At 32.7% G+C, this 22,869-nt stretch overlaps 1 protein-coding gene across 8 annotated transcripts in view; it reads left to right on the top strand.

Annotated features, from left to right (window-relative positions):
* C2CD5 (C2 calcium dependent domain containing 5) overlaps positions 1-22,869 on the top strand; it is an 82,704-nt gene that overhangs the window by 22,286 nt on the left and 37,549 nt on the right. For all 8 annotated transcript variants that reach the window (XR_003791046.1, XR_003791047.1, XM_029204826.1 and 5 more), the window contains exons 9-10: positions 4,565-4,650; positions 12,198-12,306. Coding sequence is in view for 6 of the 8 variants with exons in the window: in XM_029204826.1 (XP_029060659.1) it covers positions 4,565-4,650; positions 12,198-12,306 (195 nt within the window). In the remaining 2 variants the exon portion in view is untranslated. The remainder of the gene's footprint in view (positions 1-4,564; positions 4,651-12,197; positions 12,307-22,869) is intronic.

Raw genomic sequence — 22,869 nt, 5'->3', positions numbered from 1 at the left:
TACCTTGTTCAGAGAGTGACATTTTGTTGATTTAATCATAGCGTAGATAAGAAGGCCAGAATTTATTTTTGCATGTAGTCATTTTCCATTTCATGCTCAAATTAAGAGGAATAACATCGTAAAGCATTTGGATAGAAAGTAACACTAGTAGCTTGCAATCCAATTCCTCATGCAGTATAAGCATTTTTGAATTCATTGTTTCTATTTTGGAATTTAATTCTAAGATTTTATTAAGAAAAAAATCTTACAACTGATTTGGTTATTTTGGAGTACATATATCTTATTTATTAGCTTATTATTTAAAATATTTGGTTTTGCTAGTCTTACTCTCTAGGTTAGAAAATAGCATTTTTGCTTTACTTATTCTTGCATATTTGCCAGGGTATGAAATTTATAATTTTTCCCTCTCCTATTTGTATTTTGTTAATCTCTGAGTTTTTGTGAATATGTTATATGATAAAAACTGATTAAAAAAATCAAATTAGTTTCTTACTCCTTAAAATAGAATTAGCTTATTTAAGTCATTGAATTATTATTCTTAAGAAAAATAAAAAATAAATAAAACATTTAAAAGTTAATAGTTTGCAATTTTTGCAAATAGCATTTTTGTCTGGGAGTTTCCTTGCCAGATTGATGAAAACATTTTGCCTAGTTTATTTGCATTATTTTTAATTTATCATCTTTAGTAACTTTATTTTTGTGTTCGACAAGAGATTTAGAAAATGACCCCAGATTTTACGAAAACAATGAAAAGAACCAGCACTACTTCCAAAGTAAAGGGCATTTTAAAAAATCCTGTAGATATAATATCTATTTTTATAAATTTAGTCACAAAATGTAAAGAAGATAATTATTAACACCTAATTCTTTGAAAATAATTGCTTTATTTTTACATGTATAATTATAAATAACAACTTAAAATAATGTGATATTTGATAGTAATGGATGCTTTGGAATATGGCATCTTCACCATATTTGTGTCATAAAAACTGAACCATTGAAATTGTAGTGAAGTGGGTTTTCTGTTTTGTTTTGTTTTTAAGTAAAGGCTGAGGTTCTGGCCTTGAAATTCATAACAATGAAAACAATAAAGACCTAGGATAGCATTTGAAGAGTAAGTTTTCTTAAACATATTTTTGAGGCTTTGTCCACTGGTTGTTTATTTGTGTATTCCAGGTCACTTTTCAGTATTTCTTACCTTCCTTTTTTTTGCCATACTACAGACACATTTTTGAAAGTATTTCCTTGGTCTTTCTGTTTCTTTTTTTTCATTCACCAGAAAAGCCAAGTCTAAAGAAGATTGTCAAGTAATAAATTAACTGAAAGAGACTTCTCTTCCCTTAGCTTTCTAGTAGGCAATCAATTGTACTATCAATGAAAACTTTTTTGCATTTTATTTTCTAGCTCCAAATTTTTAGTTTTTAAAAATTAACTTACAAAAGAGCTATTATTCTCATGTATTTCTACATTTATAAGCTGTCGCTAAATTAATCATTTTGTTTTACTATAACTATTCAATACCTCAATGGCATATTTATAGCATATTAACAATTTTTAGTTGTTTGGCCTTATCATGGGTCCCAAAAATATCTTTGAATACTCCTGAGGAGCATTGTTATTTCTCATGGAGATTTAAAGTGGCAAAATTATGAATGTTCTAAAGTTCCTAGAGCTGTAGTTCAGCATGTATTTCATGATAGATTAGTTGTTTATGATTGATTTATTATAGGTAAATTGGAGAGCCAAAAAAAATAGAATAAAGTTAATAAAACTTAGACTGAGAAAGTTGTTTTTCTGTTTGTAGTTAAAGCTATCACCCACCTTCAGATGGGTCTTCAGATGGGTTTTTAAAAAATTTCATATTGATTTAAATGTTTTTATAGAGTCTAATTTTTGACATTTTACAAGGTTTTATTTTCATTTTTTTTGCAAGTATTCAACTAGTAGGAGTGGCATTTTAGAATTCTAGTGTTAGGATATTGATGTGACACCTGACTAAGCCAGTTTTTACTTTTTTTGGTCAGGCTTTTTGCCATGTATGTTTTTTGTGATCCAGAGGGTATTTCTTTGGCTCTTAGGTACTCAAATCTTTGTAAATATAAACAGTACTGTGATAGCATTTGCGTATTTAAAATTTTAGAGGAAAAAGAAAATCATTAATGTACATCTCAAAGATGGACAGAAAGAAGTTAATATTTTATTTATTTAAACTTAATGGCGACTATCTGCCTAATGTGGCAGCAAGTGTTGATTTGTTTTGATGGGTATTCAATTAAAATACTCATACGTGGTATGTTTTAGTTAATAACATTTGAAGAACTACACTTTTACCACTTTGAATAAGTTTTTATATTTGAGACAACAAATTTCTGGCTTTAAAAAATGTGGCACATTTTAGCTTTACACAGCCTTAAGCAAAAAATGGCAGGAAAGTCAGCTAAAAGTAATTAGAATGGCATAAAATCCTATGTTAGTGATTTAAAAATTTTTAATGAGTGCAGAGTTTGTAAAGGTTTTGTTGAATTTTAGACTCTGCCTTTTATTTATATTATGTTGAATAGATGATCTTGCTGATGACTTCATATGCTTACTTGATTTGTGTATGCATTTTACAGTTCATTTCTACTGTTATGTTTTGCTTCATCATTGCTTTCCTTATCCTGCCTTTTCTGGTCATCTTCTGAATCTGCAACTTTTCTCTGCTACTTTCCTCCACAGCACCTTACCCACAGGGGGCTAGGATTTACCTGTGTCCCAGCTCCCCCTCTCTCTCTTGTGGTTCCCTTCATCTTAAAAAGTCCTGTCTTCTCCTCTCGGAATCTAGCCTTCCCCCTCATCCTTCTAGCCTTGTCAGCCCAGTTCTGAGGAAAAGTGTTTCTTTCAGTGAAGAGCTGTTCCTGGCTGCTTCTGGTAGGATCATATTATGTCAGCTTTTTAATCCCTTTATTTTAAATCATCTTTGAAAAAAATTAATTATTTCATACCATATAGAAGTATTGGGTATTTTACACAGGATGTACTCTTATTTTTCTTATTGGCAGACAGAGTTTAATGGTTAACATTATTATGAGGACATGATTGAGGATTACTTGATGGATAATTATGAATATTCTGCTAAAAGAATTTTATGTATTAAAAATTATGTCTAAGGACACGTAGATCTGCATATTTCCAATAATTTTTAGATTCTCATTACCAGAGTTTCTGTTTTAGATGCTTTACTTTCTTTCCCTTCATACCAACTCCATTCATGTTGGACCTGTACCATCATGTTGCTAAACCATATGGTTACATTAGTAAATTATTCTGTTTGAATCAGTTTAAGTCTCATTTTGGTGATATTCTTTCATTATCCATTTTTCTTCTGTCCATTGCATTAATTTTCAAGTTATTCTGCTCTATTTTCTGATATTTCATTTATCTCTACAAAATTACGTTTTATTTTATGGCTTTCAGTATGCTTCATATAAAAATCTTAGTTTCATTTCTGTGTTTAGTATTGTATAGTCTCTAAAAATTACATTTAGGTTACTACAAGAAAAATACATTTCTTTTTTATTTTTAAACAACAGAATGGGACTATACACATGCTAACTTTTGTTTCCTTATCCAAGAACAGCTAAAAATGTAAAAGTAAATTAGTTCCTTTTTTAAGTCATCGTACGTAGTAAATCTGCCTGCATGTATCTTCAGTTTTAAAAGGTGGGACTAAACTATAAACTCTAGTTTGTAGAGTACTGGCTTCTCACCTGTCCCCTGCTTTCTATAATTCTTTGACCATAATTGGTCTATTAGTATTATCAAAAGAATAAACTAAGATAGGGAAAGAAATTTAAAATTAAGCCTTTAAAAAAATACATCTAAGAGCTTGGGAAATGTAATTCTTTCATCCATGACTGTGTACATTTGTGAGGTGTCTATTATATGCCTCTGGTTTTTAAAAAAAACTCTTTATGTTAATTTTTGCAAACGAGTGTTGAAAACTATGATATGACTATTAATACTGTTTTGTCATGAATGTTATGTTTAGGAATGGGAAATTATCAGAAAATAGATGTGACTATATTTCAGAATTGCCTGAAATTATTCATGCTCTTTAGAGAATTTTAGAATATTTTAGATAAGCCCAATTAGTGCTTTTTCTCTCTATATATTTACTTTTAAACAAACATTTAATTTTCTCTTATTTCTTTTAGTACTCTTAAATTGTTAGCATGGTATAAATAATTGGTATTATATTGATTATTTTTTATTAGAAGGTTCAACTTTCAAAATTGAATATTACATAAAAATTTATCACCTTAATATAATTTTATAAATGATTTTTAGAACAAATTAAGTCCAAAGCTTGCTGTGATCAGTAGGACTTTGGCATCTTGCTTCTAAAGAAAACTTTGTGAATAAAAAAAGTAAAATATGTGCTTAGTTGCCATCACAAATACTTTAAATGTTTGGATTGTTTTTAACAGATTTTGACTCATGATATTTATGAAGATGAATGCAATTAAACTGTCTGTTTCTCTAGTTGTTTTTTGGTTGTTATTTATGTACTGATGTTCTGTAGGAATGGGAAGTGGTAGTGCTGGAAAAGAAGGGGGGCCCTTTAAAGCTCTATTAAGACAGCAGACTCAGTCAGCATTGGAACAGAGGGTAAGAGTCACTCAACATTCTTTATTCTTACACTGTTAATATGATTTTATTATCATGCTTCCATGTACTTATAACTTATTTTTATAATTTTATAATAAGTTTATTTTATAAACTTATTTTTATAAACTAGTTTTGGTCATGTATCTATAATACTGTAATTTCAATCCAAAATATATTTAAGGTATCAGAGTAATTCATTTATGAATAATTACTTTTAATTTGGAATAATTCTATAAATATTTTTGTTTTGTCTTCCAATATTATATTAGAAATAATCTATTTGGAAATATCCACTGAATGATGAAATCATTTCTGATTTTACATTAAAGTTATAGTATGTAAAAGAAAATAGATAATTTTCTAGAAAAAATTTTATTGATATATTAAAAATAATTCTTTAGTATATTAATATATTTATTTTCTGAGATGATTTTTATCACTGGCCAATGTCCTTGGGGTTAAGAAATGCAGAATCCATATTTCTACAGATTAACATAGATAATGTGGTTGTTCAGTATGTGAATACATCACTTTTAATTACTATAAATTTGTTTTATTAAATATGTTGTATGGAACAATGAATAGTTAAAGTTTTGGGATGATTTTCTCTTTTTATTTTTTTGTATAAACTTCATTGCTAAGGGAGGATCACCTCATAGGTTCTGTAGGAGGCGGGTATGTTTCTGAACCTGTGTGAGAACCTATTTCATGTATTGGTAGCTTTTGTAGTTTGAATCTTGATCATTTAAATTTTATTTAAGCTGTTAACAAATGTTGCCAGCTTTTTTCCTTTTCATAATGCAAAGTTTCTTATTTTAATAGCACTATGAGGCTCATTTTTTTTCCTACTTATACAGTGCATGATTTTATATGTCATGTCAGTTATTTTAAGGCACAGTTCCATAGCTTTCATTATGTCTGATTTGGAAGTTATAAGCGTTTACAGAATTTTCTTTTACATGTTCCATTTTATACTCGCATTAAATTAAAAGAAAAAGAAACATAGTGAATGGCTGTAAAAGGATGTATTTTATAAACCAAAGGTATTTCTTTTCTAGAGGTTGACTTTTGAGAAGAGTGTTTTTCAGATCCTATTATTATAAACAGTACAATAAGTAATTTTTTTAGACTTTCTTTCCTAGTGCTGAAAGTATCTGTGTACGCACTGTTTGCCTTTTAGACGAGGCTCCAGAGAACAGAGCTGAACAAACAGAGCGATGGGACTTTAGCAATACCTAGTTCTTTGCCTTATGCTCTGTCAGGCAGCAGTTAGGCAGCAGTTGCCTTTCAGCTACTCTCACATTTGGCAGGCATACCAACCAGGCCATCAAGTAGCCCACCTAAACTTTCAGACTGTGCATTGAAACCAAACATAGACTAACAGCATGGGGAAGAAGGTCAAATAAAGGTGTGTGTCACTTACAGTTTTTAGGCCAGAGAGCTCTTACCGCCTCCCTACTCCCAGTTTTACACTCTCTCGAGTCCTGTACACTAGGAATATTTCCTGTAATCTAGTTACCATTCTAGAATTCACAGGAACAGAAAAACTTGGGTTGCCTTGACATTTGCTATAATGAGATTTTGCTTGTATGTTAAGCCCATGACTTTACTCTCTGTACTAAGAAGTTTGAAGAGCACCTAGCTTTAAAAGAAAAAAAAATACTAATCAATGAAAATTGTTTTGGATTTAGTTTGGATAATATTTATGTTTTCAAATATGCTTTCAAAAATTCTTAAAATTTTGGACACATTAACACATTGGGCATACATTACTAGATAATCCTCGTGGCATTAACAGCAAAGGTGTGGAGAACTACAGTTTTCATTTACAACTTTATAAAGCCTCAATTGGCAATATATTTACATTACCGAACCTTGCAGTGGCAGTTACTTGAATTTGTGAGCCTCCCTCTCTACCCTGTGTACGTAATAAATAGAAAAAGCATTATCTTGTTTGGCTTTCCCATTTACCTGTGGTTGCCATTAGTATGGGAAAAATATGTACAGAAGTATGAAGAGTTCTCCCTGTATGTGTACAGATACGCCTTAACTCTGCCAAGTTGAACACTCGATCAAATTGCACACATGATCTACTTATCATTTTATATATTCATTTTAAAATACTCATTTCTACCCCTCGCTACCTTTAATAAATTATATGGCTTTTTTTTCTTATGGAAAAGAGAAGCTTTATTTGTCCATCATTTTTTATTTTATGAGTTATTCAAGTAGCAGTTCTCAAAAATGAAAGTGTTATTTTTTTTCTCTCACAAAAGCATTAAAAAATAAGTTGACAAGACCTTGGTAACAGGTATCAGATTATTGGGAGATGAGAAATAGAGATAAAACTTTTATTTAGATTTAGGTTCTGCCTATAAACTGTTTGCTGTAAAGCAAATAGATTTATTTTTTCAATATTTTTTTTTTCACTTGTAAGAAAAATGAAGTTACTTTTTAGATTCCGGGATGTATATTTTTCTTCAATAAAGAAACCTAATTGACTTAGTTTAACCTAGTATTTCCCAAATATATTTTACCATGGAGTCTTCCATTTAAAGAAAGAAACTTCCTTTAACTTTGGGAAACTTAGATATATAAAGCAAAGTCTTTTGACAAATTATCATTTTAGAAGTGGGGATAAAATTATATAATAAGTCATAGTAGGAACCTGGCATGGAGTTTTATATCTAGAAAGTTTACTGTGGTGTCTTGAGATAATAAAAAGAATCTTTGATTTCAAAAAAAATTGCTTAACTATCTTCTAAGAAAAATCCTATTTAAATCTTAAAAAAAAATCCATTTTGTTCTCAGAATTTTCAACTAGCCTGTCTTTGAGCACATGCTATTAAATGATTTATGCTGCATGTACTTGGCTTATGTCAAAGTATCAACATATGAAGTCTTATCTAGGCTCCACAGGGCAAGATTTTTTTTTAAAATGTATGTATGTATGTATGTGTTTATTTATTTATTTATGGCTGTGTTGGGTCTTCGTTGCTGCACACGGGCTTTCTCTAGTTGCAGTGAGCAGGGGCTACTCTTTTTTTTTTTTTTTTTAAATATTTATTGGGGTATAATTGATTTACAATGTTGTGTTAGTTTCTGCTGTACAGCAAAGTGAATCAGTTATCCATATACCTATATCCACTCTTAGATTCTTTTCCCATATAAGCCATTACAGAGTATTGAGTAGAGTTCCCTGTGCTATACAGTAGGTCCTTATTAGTTATCTGATTTATATACAGTAGTGTATATCTGTCAATCCCAATCTCCCAATTTAAACCTCCCCCCTCCCTTACCGCCCGGTAAACCATGTTTATTTTATACATCTGTAACTCTATTTCGGCTTTGTAGATAAGTTCATTTGTAGCCTTTTTTTAGATTCCATGTATAAGCAATATCATATGATATTTGCCTTTCTCTGTCTGACTTACTTCACCCAGTATAACAATCTCTAGGTCCATCCATGTTGCTGCAAATGGCATTATTTTGTTCTTTTCTATGGTGGAGTAATATTTCATTGTATATATATACCACATCTTCTTTATCCATTCCTCTATCAATGGACATTTAGGTCGCTTCCATGTCTTGGCTATTGTAAATACCACTGCAATTACCACTGGGTTGCATGTAGCTTTTCGAATTACGGTTTTCTCTGGGTATATGCCCAGGAGTGGGATTGCTGGATCATATGGTACTTCTATATTTAGTTTTTTAAGGAACCTCCATACTATTATCCATAGTGGCTGTATCAGTTTACATTCCCACCAACAGTGCAAGAGGGTTCCCTTTTCCCCACACCTTCTCCAGCATTTATTGTTTGTAGATTTTTTGATGATGGTCGTTCTGACCTGTGTGAGGTGACACCTCATTATAGTTTTGATTTGCATTTCTCTAATAACTAGTGATGTTGAGCATCTTTTCATGTGCTTTTTAACCATCTGTATGTCTTCTTTGGAGAAATGTCTATTTAGATCTTCCACCCATTTTTTCATTGGGTTTTTTGTTTTTGTTTTTTTAATACTGAGCTGCATGAGCTGTTTGTATATTTTGGAGGTTAATCCCTTGTCGGTTGCTTCATTTGCAAATATTTTCTCTTATTCTGAGGGCTGTCTTTTCGTTTTGTTTATCGTTTCCTTTGCTCTGCAAAAGCTTTTAAGTTTCATTAGGTCCCATTTGTTTATTTTTGTTTTTATTTCCATTTCTCAAGGAGGTGGATCGAAAAAGATCTTGCTGTGATTTATGTCATAGCGTATTATGCCTACGTTTTCCTCTAAGAGTTGTATAGTATCCAGCCTTACATTTAGGTCTTTAATCCATTTTGAGTTTATTTTTGTGTATGGTGTTAGAGAATGTTCTAATTTCCTTCTTTTGCATGTAGGTATCCGGTTTTCCCAGCATCACTTATTGAAGAGACTGAGGGGCTACTCTTGGTTGCGGTGTGTGGGCTTCTTATTGTGGTGGCTTCTCTTGTTGTGCAGCACGGGCTCTAGGCGCGCGGGCTTCAGTAGTTGTGGCACGCAGGCTTAGTAGTTGTGGCTCGCGGGCTCTAGAGCACAGGCTCAGTAGTTGTGGCACAGGGGCTTAGTTGCTCTGTGGCATGTGGGATCTTCCCGGACCAGGGCTCGAACCCGTGTCCCTTGCATTGGCAGGCGGATTCTTAACCACCAGGATACTTTTAATATAAGGGCTTTCCAGAGAAAATGTCTTCTGTAGTCCCTGGCATTCCCATCTGGACATTGAAAGCAGGGTGTGCTTGGGCTGATCTTAAGGAGGCTGTCCTTTTCAGTGAAAGAGAACCTATAGATTCATCAGGTATAGCAACGGACTAGAGATTAAAATCAATTCTTTAACTCAGTGTTTTAACCAGAAATGGCAAGAAGCCAAGTGATAAAGTCTGTGGTTCAGAGAGAACCTAAGCCCTCTTCATCTCAGTTTTTGACCTGAAACACGGAGATGATGGTACCTCTGTCTCAGGGTGTGGGAAAGATTGTGAAGCATAGTTTTAAGCTACTGTGTGTAGGACTGGCACACTGTAAGTGCTCCATAGTAGTCATTGGTGATGGTAGTGGGAGGATAGGTATTTAACAGTCAGCTGAGATACTGGCAGTAGCTCTTCTGAGAGAATTGTCTGAAGATGCTAGTTTGGGTTGATTAACGATGTCATTTTAATTGTAGGTTAAATTTTGTGTGTTAAACTGAGGGAGTGTGCTGGATGAACTGGGGACAGTTAGGACAGAGTTTAAGTTGGTAGCGTGGGTCTCCGCCTCTTTGGGCAGCCATTCCCCTACATTTTCTGCTGTGACCGGCTCTAGAGTGATGCTTTCCCTCCTGTCCCTTTATCCCATCTTCTGAAATCTGGGGAGAAGAGTCAAAGAATCCTGAATAGAGAAATCATTTAGGTTCATTTTTTTCATACTTATCTGAAATCTTATATGCAGATGGTTTCCAGCATGGAATTTACCTAATTTATTTCTCAATTTTTGGTGGAAGTACTGTTTTCCATTTAGCTTACAAAATTTTCATTTTCAGTGTCTCTTACCCAGAATATTTAAAATGTTAACTATCAAGATTAAGTGTAAAGTGTTTTTTTATACTTGGCCACAGTAGTTTGAGGAAATTTAAAAACTTCCGTATTCTTAAAATTGAAAAACCTTAGAGATCTAACTTATTAGGTAAAATACTAAAGTTTCCAGTAACATAAGCTTACCTGTACATTCCTCATTTAAAACTTATATTTTAAAAAATTTAGATGGAAATAAGGAGCTATCTTGACTAACCATTTTATAACACTTTTAAGTAAAATTCTCCTCCCGTCGTCTCCCTTCTCTTCCTTTTCCTCTTCCTATCAGCTGGACCAAACCTGTCCACTTCCATTGACTGTTTTTTTACTCCTTTTTGTATAGCCTAGGTTTTTCTTGCCCTTGTTAAAGATTACTTTTAAATTCAAATGAATTTATTTCTAAATATGTATGTGTGTGTATGTATACACACACATGCACACACATATTTTTTAATACTGTATCTCATGAGTTATTGAGGTGTGCAGCACTGTTTGCCTCTGTGGTAAATGGCTCCAAGTTGCTATGCTGTGTGAATTATGCTTTGGTCAGTTCGTATTCTCCATGCTTTAAGCAGACAATCAGTAATCTTGCTGTTTTTAATGTGCCTGCTTCTAGTAATATTCTTTATCTCCCAGCTTTTATTTGCTGCATTTAATCTGCTCTGGGTCCAGAAAAAAAGATACCAATAGATTTTAGAATATGTTCCTAACATTATACATTTATAATTACCATATATCATCATATGAATATGGTCTGTGGGGATCTCTTACGAATGAAGTACCTGAAGTTTAGTACTTGGAACTATAACAGTTCTTTTGACTGTTGAGGGCCCTGTTTTGCTTATTTTCCAGTTCTCAGTTATGTTCTGAATAGCTGAGGCTACTGGTAAGTGACTTCTGGTTAAGTGAGTCACATTAATCTTGCAGCTAGACAGGTTGGATAATAAGTTTCCCTTACTTGCATCCAATTTGTACAACGCGAGAGGCTTCTGTATTTGGGCAACCACAGGAACTCCCCTTTCTTTCTGGGTGTTGTTTCAATGAATTTCCTTTCTCTGCTTTACCATTTCTCTCTCGCATGCTTCTCTTTGTCTCTAAATTGACAAGTTTGATATCCTTGAGAGAGAAGGGGAGAATAAAGCCTAAAAGAACTTGTAGAATTTTATTGCTCGCCTTACTGTCATCTGCATACCTCTCCCCTTTCTCAATACGCATTTATGTTTTTACATTTTTTTCCTGCTGCCCCCATGTTAATAGAGTAAATAATCTCACACAATGATTCTCTGCCCACCTGAACTTGACATTGGCTCTTCTCTTCACCTTTCTATGTAGCTCTTAACCTGATCTGCTCATCTCTGTCTCCTCCTCCCCGAGTCCCACATTCTTTTCCATCTCCTGCCCCAGACCTTCAGAGTCTTTACTGGTAGCCCGGGATAGGGTATGTGTGTTGAGGGATAGTCTACGCCCACTGAGAAGTAAGTGTGGGGTAGCGGGGCAGGCAAATTCCCCCCCCCCTCCCCGCGCCCTCCTGTCTCATTGCCACCTTGCATCAGAATAGGAGATTGCGAGGAAGGAAGAGTGTGTTCAAATACCTTTTTTTTTGGGCCACGCCGTGTGGCTTGTGGGATCTTAGTTCCCCAACGAGGGATTGAACCCGGGCCCTCAGCAGTGAGAGCGAGGAGTCCCACCCACTGGGCCGCCACGGAAGCCCCCTGTTCAAATATCTTAATTTAGAACTCTGAGAACGTTTTTTTTCTCATTTAGAATTGATAAAAAGAGTGTTCGGACTTTGTATAACATGTGGGAAAATGGATTTAGAGCTCTAACATCCAAGAAAACTTTTAATTACAAAGCATCTGTAATGCATAATTGGTAGCCTTTTGTAAGGGGTAGAATTCATTTCCTTATGACAAGCTTTTTAATAAGCACATTTTTTGTACTTCACACATGGTCAGTTGTTTTCTTCCCCCGTTCTTTCTACTAGGAATTTCCATTTTTTACCTTGACGGCGTTTCCTCCTGGATTCCTCGTGCATGTCGGGGGAGTTGTTAGTGCACGCTCTGTGAAGCTTTTGGATCGTATCCACAATCCTGGTATGTTCTTTAGAAGTTTGTTTTCGATGTTTCATTTACTTACATTGTGATTATTAACATTGATTTTTATAATTTTTTAAGCCAAATCTATCCAGAAAGAAGAATGACAAAGAAAGTATGAACTGACACACGTTGCTCTAAAATATTTGCAGTAATCTTAATTAAAAATAATTAAACTAAGTAGAAGTATATATTTTAGTTACGTTTGTATACAGAACAAATCTTGATTCATCTTTGGCCAAGGTGTATCACTTTGAGGGAATCCTTAAGTCACTTTTGAGTCAGCTATTATTTTCTTTGACCCATGCAGATAACAAATTTTACAATTTGATCATTGTGGCCATTGGCTTAAGGTGTTAATTCTTTTCACTAGCAATAATTCTTTATGGATTTTGAGTAATTTCCTTATTCATAAAAGAAGTATTCTTTTAAAATGTAATTGTAAACATTGTGTAGAGTACCTTAAGAGTTTAAAAAAGGCAACTGTTCTCTTCAGGTCCTTGGTTTCTTTTATGTAGCTATTTGTTCCATATAAGTGAACAAGAAAAAATAACAGCTCACTTCTTTAAAACACGGGGTCTTGATTATAAAAGAGAAGAGGCATGGAAGTCCTAGTAATTTCAAGCCCTTGGACTAAAAATGCTTTGATGATTTTTCTAAACCTAAAATAAGCATGATAAGTATGGTAGGAACTTTCCTATGGACTCTGTTCTCACATCTCTCATTGACTAGATGCCCAGTAACTTGCTCAAATCACTTATTATTTTGATGACATACCTTAAACCTGAAGTTATATTAATATTCTTACTTGGCACATATCAGATATGTTTTTGAAAATTTTAAATTGTCACTTCCAGTAACCTCTTCCTGGGGCTTGTACCGACAGCTATATAAAAGAGAAAAATGCTTTGAAATTATTGTATGCAAAACACAAATAGTGATTTTGAGGATACAGAGCATTACCATTCTTTTAGATTTTTAAGAAATTTAATCTGTGTCCTATGGTTTGATGTCATTTGAGTTAAGCAGAATGGAATTTTTCTAGACCCTGAACAGGATTTCAGAAAAACAAGACTAGCTAGGATTATTTAACTCTAAAGCTGAGCAAATACATCTTTTAAGCACCAGTCTTCTCTTTTTCTTCTCTGGTTTATTTTTTTTTCCCTGTTCCTTACTTTTTGAGTCAATCTAAGATCTTATCTTCATGTAGTATTTGCGTATTCTGCAGTAATTAAAAGGCATGTTTAGACTGAGGCCAGCTTACCTGGATTGAGACCTTGAGGACTATGCCAAGTTTCATATCTATGTGTTTAGGAACTTGAATTATTTGGAAAGTGCAAGGAAATACTGAGTTAATACTTGACATTAACTGGGTGACCCAAGGCCAAGTTACCTGTGTTTCTGTGGACCCTTGACTCAAATATTTTGATAGATGGCACCCACCCATGGATCTAATAGCTCCAAAAATTCAGGAATGTATTCAGTTGTTGGTGATGTCTTCTGTTTATTGAAAACATTTTGATGTCATCATTGCTTCCACATACTCTGAGTAAGCTGTAGAGTCTGGGAGAACAAATGAAGGTTACTTAACTAAGTTTAAGTAGAGAGCCATATTTTACATGGCATTACTTAAAAACAACAACAACTGCTTTTGGGGGTTTTCCATACTTGCCAGTTTATTCTAGCTGTGTAAGAAATGTAAGAATCCAGACCCAGGGAAGAAAACACGAATCCTTCCTTATTACAGAATATATTTTGTGTATTGTAACTACAGCTCATCCATTCTCTTCCTTTCCTTCTCTATCAGAATATTTTTTCAGTTCACATGGAGAAATTCTCAGTTACTAATGTTTTATTTCCCAGAAGATTGTGGGCATATACATATAAATACTTTAATGTTATGTAAGTTGTATTTCAGTTTTGTTTTATTTTCAGTTAAACACAAATCAATTACATAGTCTAATGGTCGAGTTATTATATTATTTTGATATAGTTATCACATTCTTTGCATTGTGTTTTTTGTATGTGTATTATGCATTAAAAAGGAACATTTGCTTAACATTTTCTTAATCTCCAGGCCCCTTAAATAATTATTTATGAAAAAAATTTTAATTTTGAAAAGAGCTGAATGTTAAAACAAAACTCAGTTAACATCTACCATAATGATGATGTATTAATTTTATGACACTGAGTTACTCTGCCGAGAGAAAATTATGATGGATGAGGTGCATGTGCTAATGTTAAAAGTGCTGTATTGGACTCTCAGATGAATCTTGCAGCTATTTTTTGACTAGTGAATATGGGAAATTTTCTTTTCACACTGAGTGTAAAAGGAAAAGTCTTATTTTAAAATCACAACCACCTACTAACTCTATGGGTTGTATTTTGGAGTTATTTCTTTTGGAACTTCCTCTTTTTAAATATTAAGCAAACAGGGTCATACAATAAGGGAAAGAGTGGGGTGGTTTTGAAAAGGTAATTATCTTTAATTAGACTTTAGTTAATGTTAGATTATGATAGCATGTTCCTTCTTCTCTATTTCTACTTCTTATTAACTCTGCTGTCTGTGTCTTTCTAGTTCCTGTCAAGTGGTGTTGTCAATTGTGTTCTTATTTGTAGTGTTTTTTGTTTTTTTCTTACTATTCTGCACCTAAAACTGATCTACTAATTTGCTGTTTTGAACTCAGCCTTTGTCGGAATTATGGGTAACACAAGATCTTACAAACTGCTAGACTGGAATAGTTTCAATTCAGGTATTTTAATGGTCATTCAGTACTACATATGCTGACAAAAATTATGGCAGCTCAGTGAAGTTTTTAGAAATGTTCTAGATTAAATAGGCTTAATGTCAATTCAGTTATACAGATACATTTTGCAATACATATGTGATAACTTTTGTAATCTCCATGGAAATGGCAAACATAAAAATGTGTTAACTAAAATGAATTAAAACCATAGAAATACCATAAATTATGAATGACTTCTGTTAGGTGATTAACTTTCAGAATGATAACTTTAAATTATATTTATTACATTTTGGACAGTTTTTTCATATCAGGTAAATGACACTGGCATTAGGTTTGTGATTAAGGAAATATTAATTGTTAAATGTATAAGTATTAAATGACTAGTTTAATAATTGTAAAGTATATTTAAACTTCAATTGAGATTGGATTATAATATATTTAGTGTTCTATAAATATTATAAAAGTATAGCTTAGCATTTTTATTTATAATTCTAGAGTGTTCCAAAATTTGGTAAGTAAGAGCAGATTTTGGGGGGATTAACAGCTTTCATAAGCTTTCCTCCTTCCCCTTCGACATGAGAATATATTTTTTCTTTTTAAGTAATTTTACATATGAATATAGTTTGTAGCTTTTAAAGAAACTAAACTAAGATAGCTTTACAGCTGATGATGTGGTTTAGAGTCAAAGGCAATTTTTCTTTTTGTTAAAAGCATGTTCTGTTAATATAAATATCTATATTTTTATGTTATTTCTATTTTAGATTTAAATTAAGTACTAGAGCCATTTTGATTTAGTATCAGAAACTGGTATTTTCCTATAGAACTTTTTCAGTTAATTGCGTCAGAAAGTACATCTATTTACAGAAAAACAGAAACACCAGGAGGCTTAGCATTTGAGATAATATCCCATAATCTTTTCAATATTGTAAACTTTTTTTGTTCTTAGGAGTCCAGGATGTAAGTTCTGATGTAAGTAGTGCATGTTTGACTATGAAGTAACTCATGTTCATCATGTAGATTTACCTAAAGTCAGTCTAGCACACAATCTGATCAAGTCCAACCTTTGCAGATTTAGACCGACATCAATTGGTAAATCTTTGGGGAAATTACCTCTATTTTCTATCCACGTTTTTGCCAGCATGTTATCACATTGATTAGAATTAATCATTTGTAATGTCATGCTTTATACTTAATTTTTAGTGAGAAATTAAAAATACCCTGCTGGATTCATTTAATAAAAATAAGAATATATTTTTAAAACATAGGCAGATTAGGGTAGTGGGCAGAGAAAAAGGCTAATTACATGAGAACAGGACATTGAGGGCATAAATCACTAATAATTTAAGGAGCCTGAAACCTTGTGAGGGCAAATATGTTTAGAATGAGAGATGTATTAAATGATAGAACAGTTTTGGAAAAGTGGAAAAGGCAAAAGTTAAATCTTGTAGACATAATAAAGACTTTGTCCCATGTAAGCAGAATTACAGAATCTGGCGAGGAAAAACATGGTTGAGGAAGCAGTATATCTTGCCATCATTTAAAATAAAGTCCAGTAGTAAGTATAAGAAAGAAAAGGTGGATATGTTATAGCGTATTAAAAGATGACGCTTTTAGTTTAATGCGCTCATAGTTGTATGCTTTTGATTGAGGTGTTAGAATCTTTTGATTCCAATAGTTGGCACATATTCAGAAACCAGGTTTTTTCAGATACTAGTTTCAGAAAAATAACTTGATAATTCTGAAAAAAAGTGATTTATTTGGTAAATATATTCAAATCATTTATATATTTTTCTCCATCATTAGGGAATATTTAGCCACTCCTGTCCTGTATTACCATAGAAAATCGAGCATTGACCACATCAGTAAGAAAAGTAGTTGTTGATACAGTTTCTATTAATGCTAGAAACTGTTCATCAATATTGTATTTTCTAGACCCTCTGAATACCAGGTGTTAGATGCCTTCCAAGAGAAAAGAGAAGGGAACACATGGTAGTCAAACATACTTACTAATTATTAGACATTCCTATTTCAGAAACATTAAAATGTGGAAAAATATAGGAGAACATTTTATATCACACAATAGTATTTCATGAAATACGATATATCATGCACACATTTATTAGAATTTATTTTGTGCCATACAGTTCACTAGATAATAGGTGTGCAAAGGTGCCAGTCCTCCTATTTTCAGAAAGCTCATATTCTGGGAGGATAGAAGAATATGTAAATGGATTACTGTGTGTTATGGAGTGATACAAGATACAGAGTTAAAGAGGAAGGCAGGATTAACGCTATGTGGCAGGGAAGCTTATAGAGGTGGTAATTCTTGAGCTCAGTGTTGGATGGTATATGGGAGATTCACGCAGATTTATATTTCAGACAGTGTATTTGGAGCCATGTTAATACATTCTTTGAATGTAGTTCTGAAACTTCAAGCATGTGCAAAACAATATCCTAGCCGTTACTCATTTGATGATGTTTATTACATAGCTACTTCATACTTATTTTAAGTTTTTTGCCATTAATTTAGAATGTCTTTGTTAGTTTACCTTTTTTTTCCTGCCCCCTTTTCTCCTGCTTTGTTGTCTTAGTTTGTGTTAACTACAAGTGATAGAAAATATTTTTATAGAGCAGGAAGAAGGGAACTCATTATCTGATAATTTATTTAAAAATTATTACCTTTTCTTACCTTGTTTCTTATTTTCTTGGCCTGGTAACAGACTTTGAGAAAGACAAGATGAATCTTGCTGCTAGGAAGGAGGATGTAACATTTGCGGATCTGTATGTGACATGCCAGGAGCAGGAGGTGCATAGGAATAAGACAGGGTAGCCCATGACCACATTTGCATTAAATCATTGACTAGAGGTTGGAGAATGGATTTAAAAGCAGCGAGACTAGAGACAGGGAGCCCAGTTAGTAGACTGCAGTGGTACTGGCCAGATAAGTGACCTAGGATTTGGTGGTAACAGGAGAGCTAAAGGTTTATAGTGCACTTACTATGTACTACATACTCTTCTAAGTGCTTTATGGTAGTAGATCATTTAATCCTCAAAACACAACCCTGACATAGGCATTATTCCTATTTTGTAGATGAGCAATATGAAATGTAGCAGTTTCCCCAAAGTAAAATAGAAAGTGACTGAGCCAGAGTTTCAACCTTACTACTTTGGCTTCAGGACTTAAACTCGTAACCATAAATTTACGAACTATTTATAATGTAAAATCCACAGGACTTGGTGATTAGTAGGATGTGGTGAGTGAAACAGGCTCTTGGCAACTTTCAGCTGAGAGAGAAAGATAGATTAAGGTTATTCCACATGTCTAGAAGTCTGACATCCCAGGGGGCATGTGGAAACTCAAGTCTATTTGAAAGTTCAGTTGTAAACTTTTAAGAGTAAATTTTCATAGCCTGAGCTTATTGTTTCTCAGATGGCTATGATCTTTTTTTTTCTTCTGAGTTTACCACTAAAATTATTTCTGAATAGCTCACACATACATGTTTCTTAATTAGTAATAGTCTCAGTGAGTTGAGTGAAATTTGTTATTTTTTCTTGTGTAGGATGCCTGTCAGCTTAGATAATTTTTTCAGGAAGTGACAAGAGGAAATATAAAGTAGTTATATAATGTGGTTTGAAAAGTACTAGTTTGAAATAGCTTATAAACTTAGACAGTATTTTTAAGAGTGTTTTTAAGTCCTGAGTTAGTAAAACAAGGTGTTTGAAACTAACTTTTCTTTTGTTTCTGAGAATATTCTAAAAAGTTTTCTTTTTTTTAAGTTTTAGACAGATTGTAGATTTTAAGACATTAGGCTGAAAATTTTCTCAATCTTATAGTAAATGAACTTTGGCTAGTGATAATGCAAGCTCTAGATTAGTGGTCTGAATTTAGAAAATATTACTCTTTTTTGTTAGTTTTTAGAACTGTAGTTGTTCAGAAATTTCACTTTATTTTGGGGGCAAAAAATAATAGTTAAAACCTAAGAAATGTATAGTTACTGCTTTAAAAATATTTAATTTTAACAAAATATGAGTCAGCTGATATATAAGGAAATATTTATAGAATATACATATCAGTCTGATCATGCAAATATTTCTTCAGTGGTTGTTTGTGGAGTGCCCACCATGTCTTGAGCACAATGCTGGGGATTGGGAACACCAGTGTTCATCCAGTGTAAATCCTCATCCTTTTTACATACCTGGTCAAGGCTTTTTGTTATACTATTTTGCTCTGTGAGTGTGTGTGTGTGTGTGTGTGTGTGTGTGTGTGTTAGTTAAATGGAGATAGGCTTTCTTGGAACTTGAATTCTGCTGATAATCTCAGCAATTATTATTTTTCTATGTCTGAGAGACACTCATGAGCAGCTGTGCAAACTAAGCCTAAAGTAGTTAAGCAGTTTTTGGTTTTCAGTATTTTAATAAGGTTTTCAGGAAATAGATATATAGAGTTCAAGAAGGCATAAATATAGCATGCGTGACATGTGAGCTTTTCTTTATAATGTGACATATAACTGTAATACATAATTTTCCCTCTATACATAATGTAACGATATTCATTACTTTTCATTCTTTACTGTTAAAAAAAAAGTCAGATGGGTAATCTCCTTAAGTGTGAAATTTCACTCTTTTCATATATATGTATATGTAAAGTGTAACTGGATATTCTGTTACATTATTTTAATGTAACATGTAAATGTAATATATCATTCTCTCTCTGTATAAAATAATGTAACTGGTCGCCAGTTACATTATGTATAAAGAGTGAAATTTCACAATCAAGGAGTAGATTACATATTTGACTTTTTTTTTTTTTTTTTTTTTTTACAAATAATAAAGACTCCAGTTTGATCCAACATGGATTGTATCCCAGCCACCATCCTAACATTCTAAATTACTATGTCTTGAAGTTTTCTCTGACTTTGCACATCACTTCTTCTATAATGAGACTCTTCTTTTTAGTCTTTACTGAATCACCATCCAGTTTAAGGTTGTATACTCCCTTGAACCTGAACTCTCTAATTTCTATTTCATTAGGGGAAATATATCTTCTTCAAAAGGTTGTTTTGGGTTGGAATATTAATTTCAGGTATTTGAGAATGTAGCTTTTTGTGCTGTCCGTTAACAAGGTACACTATCATTGTACTGAAAATCCTACCTAACACTTCATCTTTCTTGCTTATTTAAAAATTAGATTGAATAACTATCCATTTCCTGTTTTTCTTTCAACTAGATTAAAAGATTCCCAAGGACAGAGTTATTCTCTTCTAGAGCTATATAAAAATAGAACTAAATTGAACACTTTAGGTAGTCAGCGTTTCTTAGTTGCAAGTGTGTAATTGCCTAAAATCTCAAAGGGATTCATTTTATAAAAGCGTGTTATGTTGAGTTGTTCATTTCTTTACTTTTTGAGGTGTAAACTATTACTGTCATTTTAAGAATCTTTACCAGTGTCACCTGTACTTCAAAAACAAGATAAAATGCTAAAACGATGGCAAGATATCAAGCTATGGCCATGCTCTAGACAAGTAACAGTAGTAAAATGAATTGACTGTGGTGTCAACCCAGGCATGAAGACATTACCCCTAAAAAAGGCATCAGTGAGGTCTAGAGCTCAGTTCATGCCTACAATTAAAAGGATATAGTAAAAGATTTGTGATATTAGCAATGAAGAGTTTTGACCCTTAGAAGAAAAACACAAAATAGTATGAAATATAGTTTGTATAAATATATAACTTTTAATATCTCCTAAAATGATAATCTTTTTATAATTATAAGTAATTCTATAAATTATTGGGAGGAGCATGGTATTTAAAGTGAAAATATTTTTTTCTTGACATCTCTGAAATGTTTATTTGCAACCCTCGCATCTCAGCTGTATATCCTTCAAGTGACCAGATTGTATCCAGTTTCATATATGGCATGTATAGTTGCCAGCAAATTTTTAAGCTGGACTCTTTGTTTTGCCTTTTATATTAGTATGCTAAATCCTTAGTTTTTACTTTTGTAGGGTGAGTAAAACACTTCAAATTCACTAGTGTGTTTCCTGTAAGAAATGTAATTAGCTGTTTCTAAGCTTTAAAAATTCCATTAATAGGGATTAAATACTATGATATTTCTGAATTTTCAGTGGTAATAAGTTAGGCAACTATGATATTTCTGAATTTTCAGTGGTAATAAGTTAGGCTGAGTTATGATTACTACTTGAATTTTCTCTGGCTCATCTCTGGCATTAAGTATAAAACAGGCTTTGAAGATAAATTTAATTTTTCTGTAATATTAAATAAATTGATTTATCCTAATTTTATCTTAATTAACCCCTAAATTTAATAGCCAAAAAGTTCCTTTGACTTCTTGCTTACAGTTGTAGGTAATTATTGTTAATCCAATTACTAGTTTGTGATTAAGTGCTTCCTACTGTATGCTTGCCTTGCTTTCACCTAGAATCTAGGGCCATTACTTTCTGTAACCATTTCAGTGAGCTGCCATAGTTTTCAGTCTGTACTGTCACCTGATCCAAGCATGCGCCAAAACATCCACTGTTTCTGGCTCTTGTCTGCTGAATCTGCTTTGCAAAACCCTTCGTTCTTTGAGCTTTTGCTTTAGCCAAAAACCAAATTTAAGAAATTCTTTGGAGTGTGGACATATGCCATTTGCTTCCTTAGCCCCCCTGTTATGTAACTCTTTAGCTTTTATTAAGCTTGTAAATACTTTATTAAGTACAACAGTGGCATCCCCATGTGTAATTGTGTGGCTCATGTGTCAAAAATAAAGGCTGCTTGTGAACTTGTCAGAAGAGAATGAATGCTCTACTTGCGCTGCATTCAGCATTTTTTCTTGGTTTTTTTTTTTTTTTTAATCAGCCACTTATTCTTTCATAGTGTTTGGTTTAATTATCTGATTATTTTATGTATTATACCAAGGTAAGTTTGATGTAAAAAAACTTTGTATTCTCTGTGGTTACATGTATCTCATAGTAATTATTATTACATATTTTTCCATTTAGGCATGCTGGCCTTTCTAAACAAATAGATCTTGAACTTAAAATAAGTAACTTCCTCCATTTTTCATTAATTTAAACAACAATATTGAGGATTAATTCCTGTAAAATTCATTTTTAAAACAGAAAAGCTACCGTGTATTACTTGCAGCAATATGTAGGCAAACCTAATGCGAGAAATCTAAAAATGTAGTGTACGATTATTTGGTTTAGCAAGTAGTATTGTAAATACTGGGATGATGTAAAAAGTAAATAGCATGTTCTACTATTAAATTTTAGAAAAGTTAGACTTGTTGTTTTACATAGTTTTTCAGGAAAATAATTATTTTCTAAACTGAGATATGTTTCTCTTATTTGTGATACCTATTTTCAAAGAATCATAAGTACTTTGATAGATTGAGCAACTACTTGAATAATAGTTCATCTTAGTGGTATAAAATTTCCCTTTTAGGAAAGGATGATGTTAAATAGATATCCAAATTGGTCTGAAAACATGTATGTCCTAAAAAGAATGGATTTGAAAGTGTATTTGTGCTGTTGGCGTCTACATGTCAGTTAGGAATATGAAGCAGTTCTTTAGCATAGTAGCGTATGTGCAAAATAGGGCCGCCTAATTGTCTCACACATTTCTTAATTCATAATATTGATTGCTGACACCATATTGTAGTAGTTTCTGTTTCTTTTCCTTCTTTATTTTATCTCGTACTCTGATCTTTTCCTGAGTTTCCTGGAGTTTGCCTTTCTTTCTTTTCTTCTGAAAGAAAGTTTTAAGGTAGCTCTGTATTGGATCCAAAACTTTAAATCAAGAACTGGCTGGCATCA

Source organism: Monodon monoceros, unplaced genomic scaffold (assembly GCF_005190385.1).
Source record: "Monodon monoceros isolate NGI ecotype Baffin Bay Population unplaced genomic scaffold, NGI_Narwhal_1 Super_Scaffold_6, whole genome shotgun sequence".
NCBI classification, from domain to species: domain Eukaryota; kingdom Metazoa; phylum Chordata; class Mammalia; order Artiodactyla; family Monodontidae; genus Monodon; species Monodon monoceros.
Note: the sequence above shows the minus strand (reverse complement) of the source record. Positions and strands in the feature narration are given on the sequence as shown.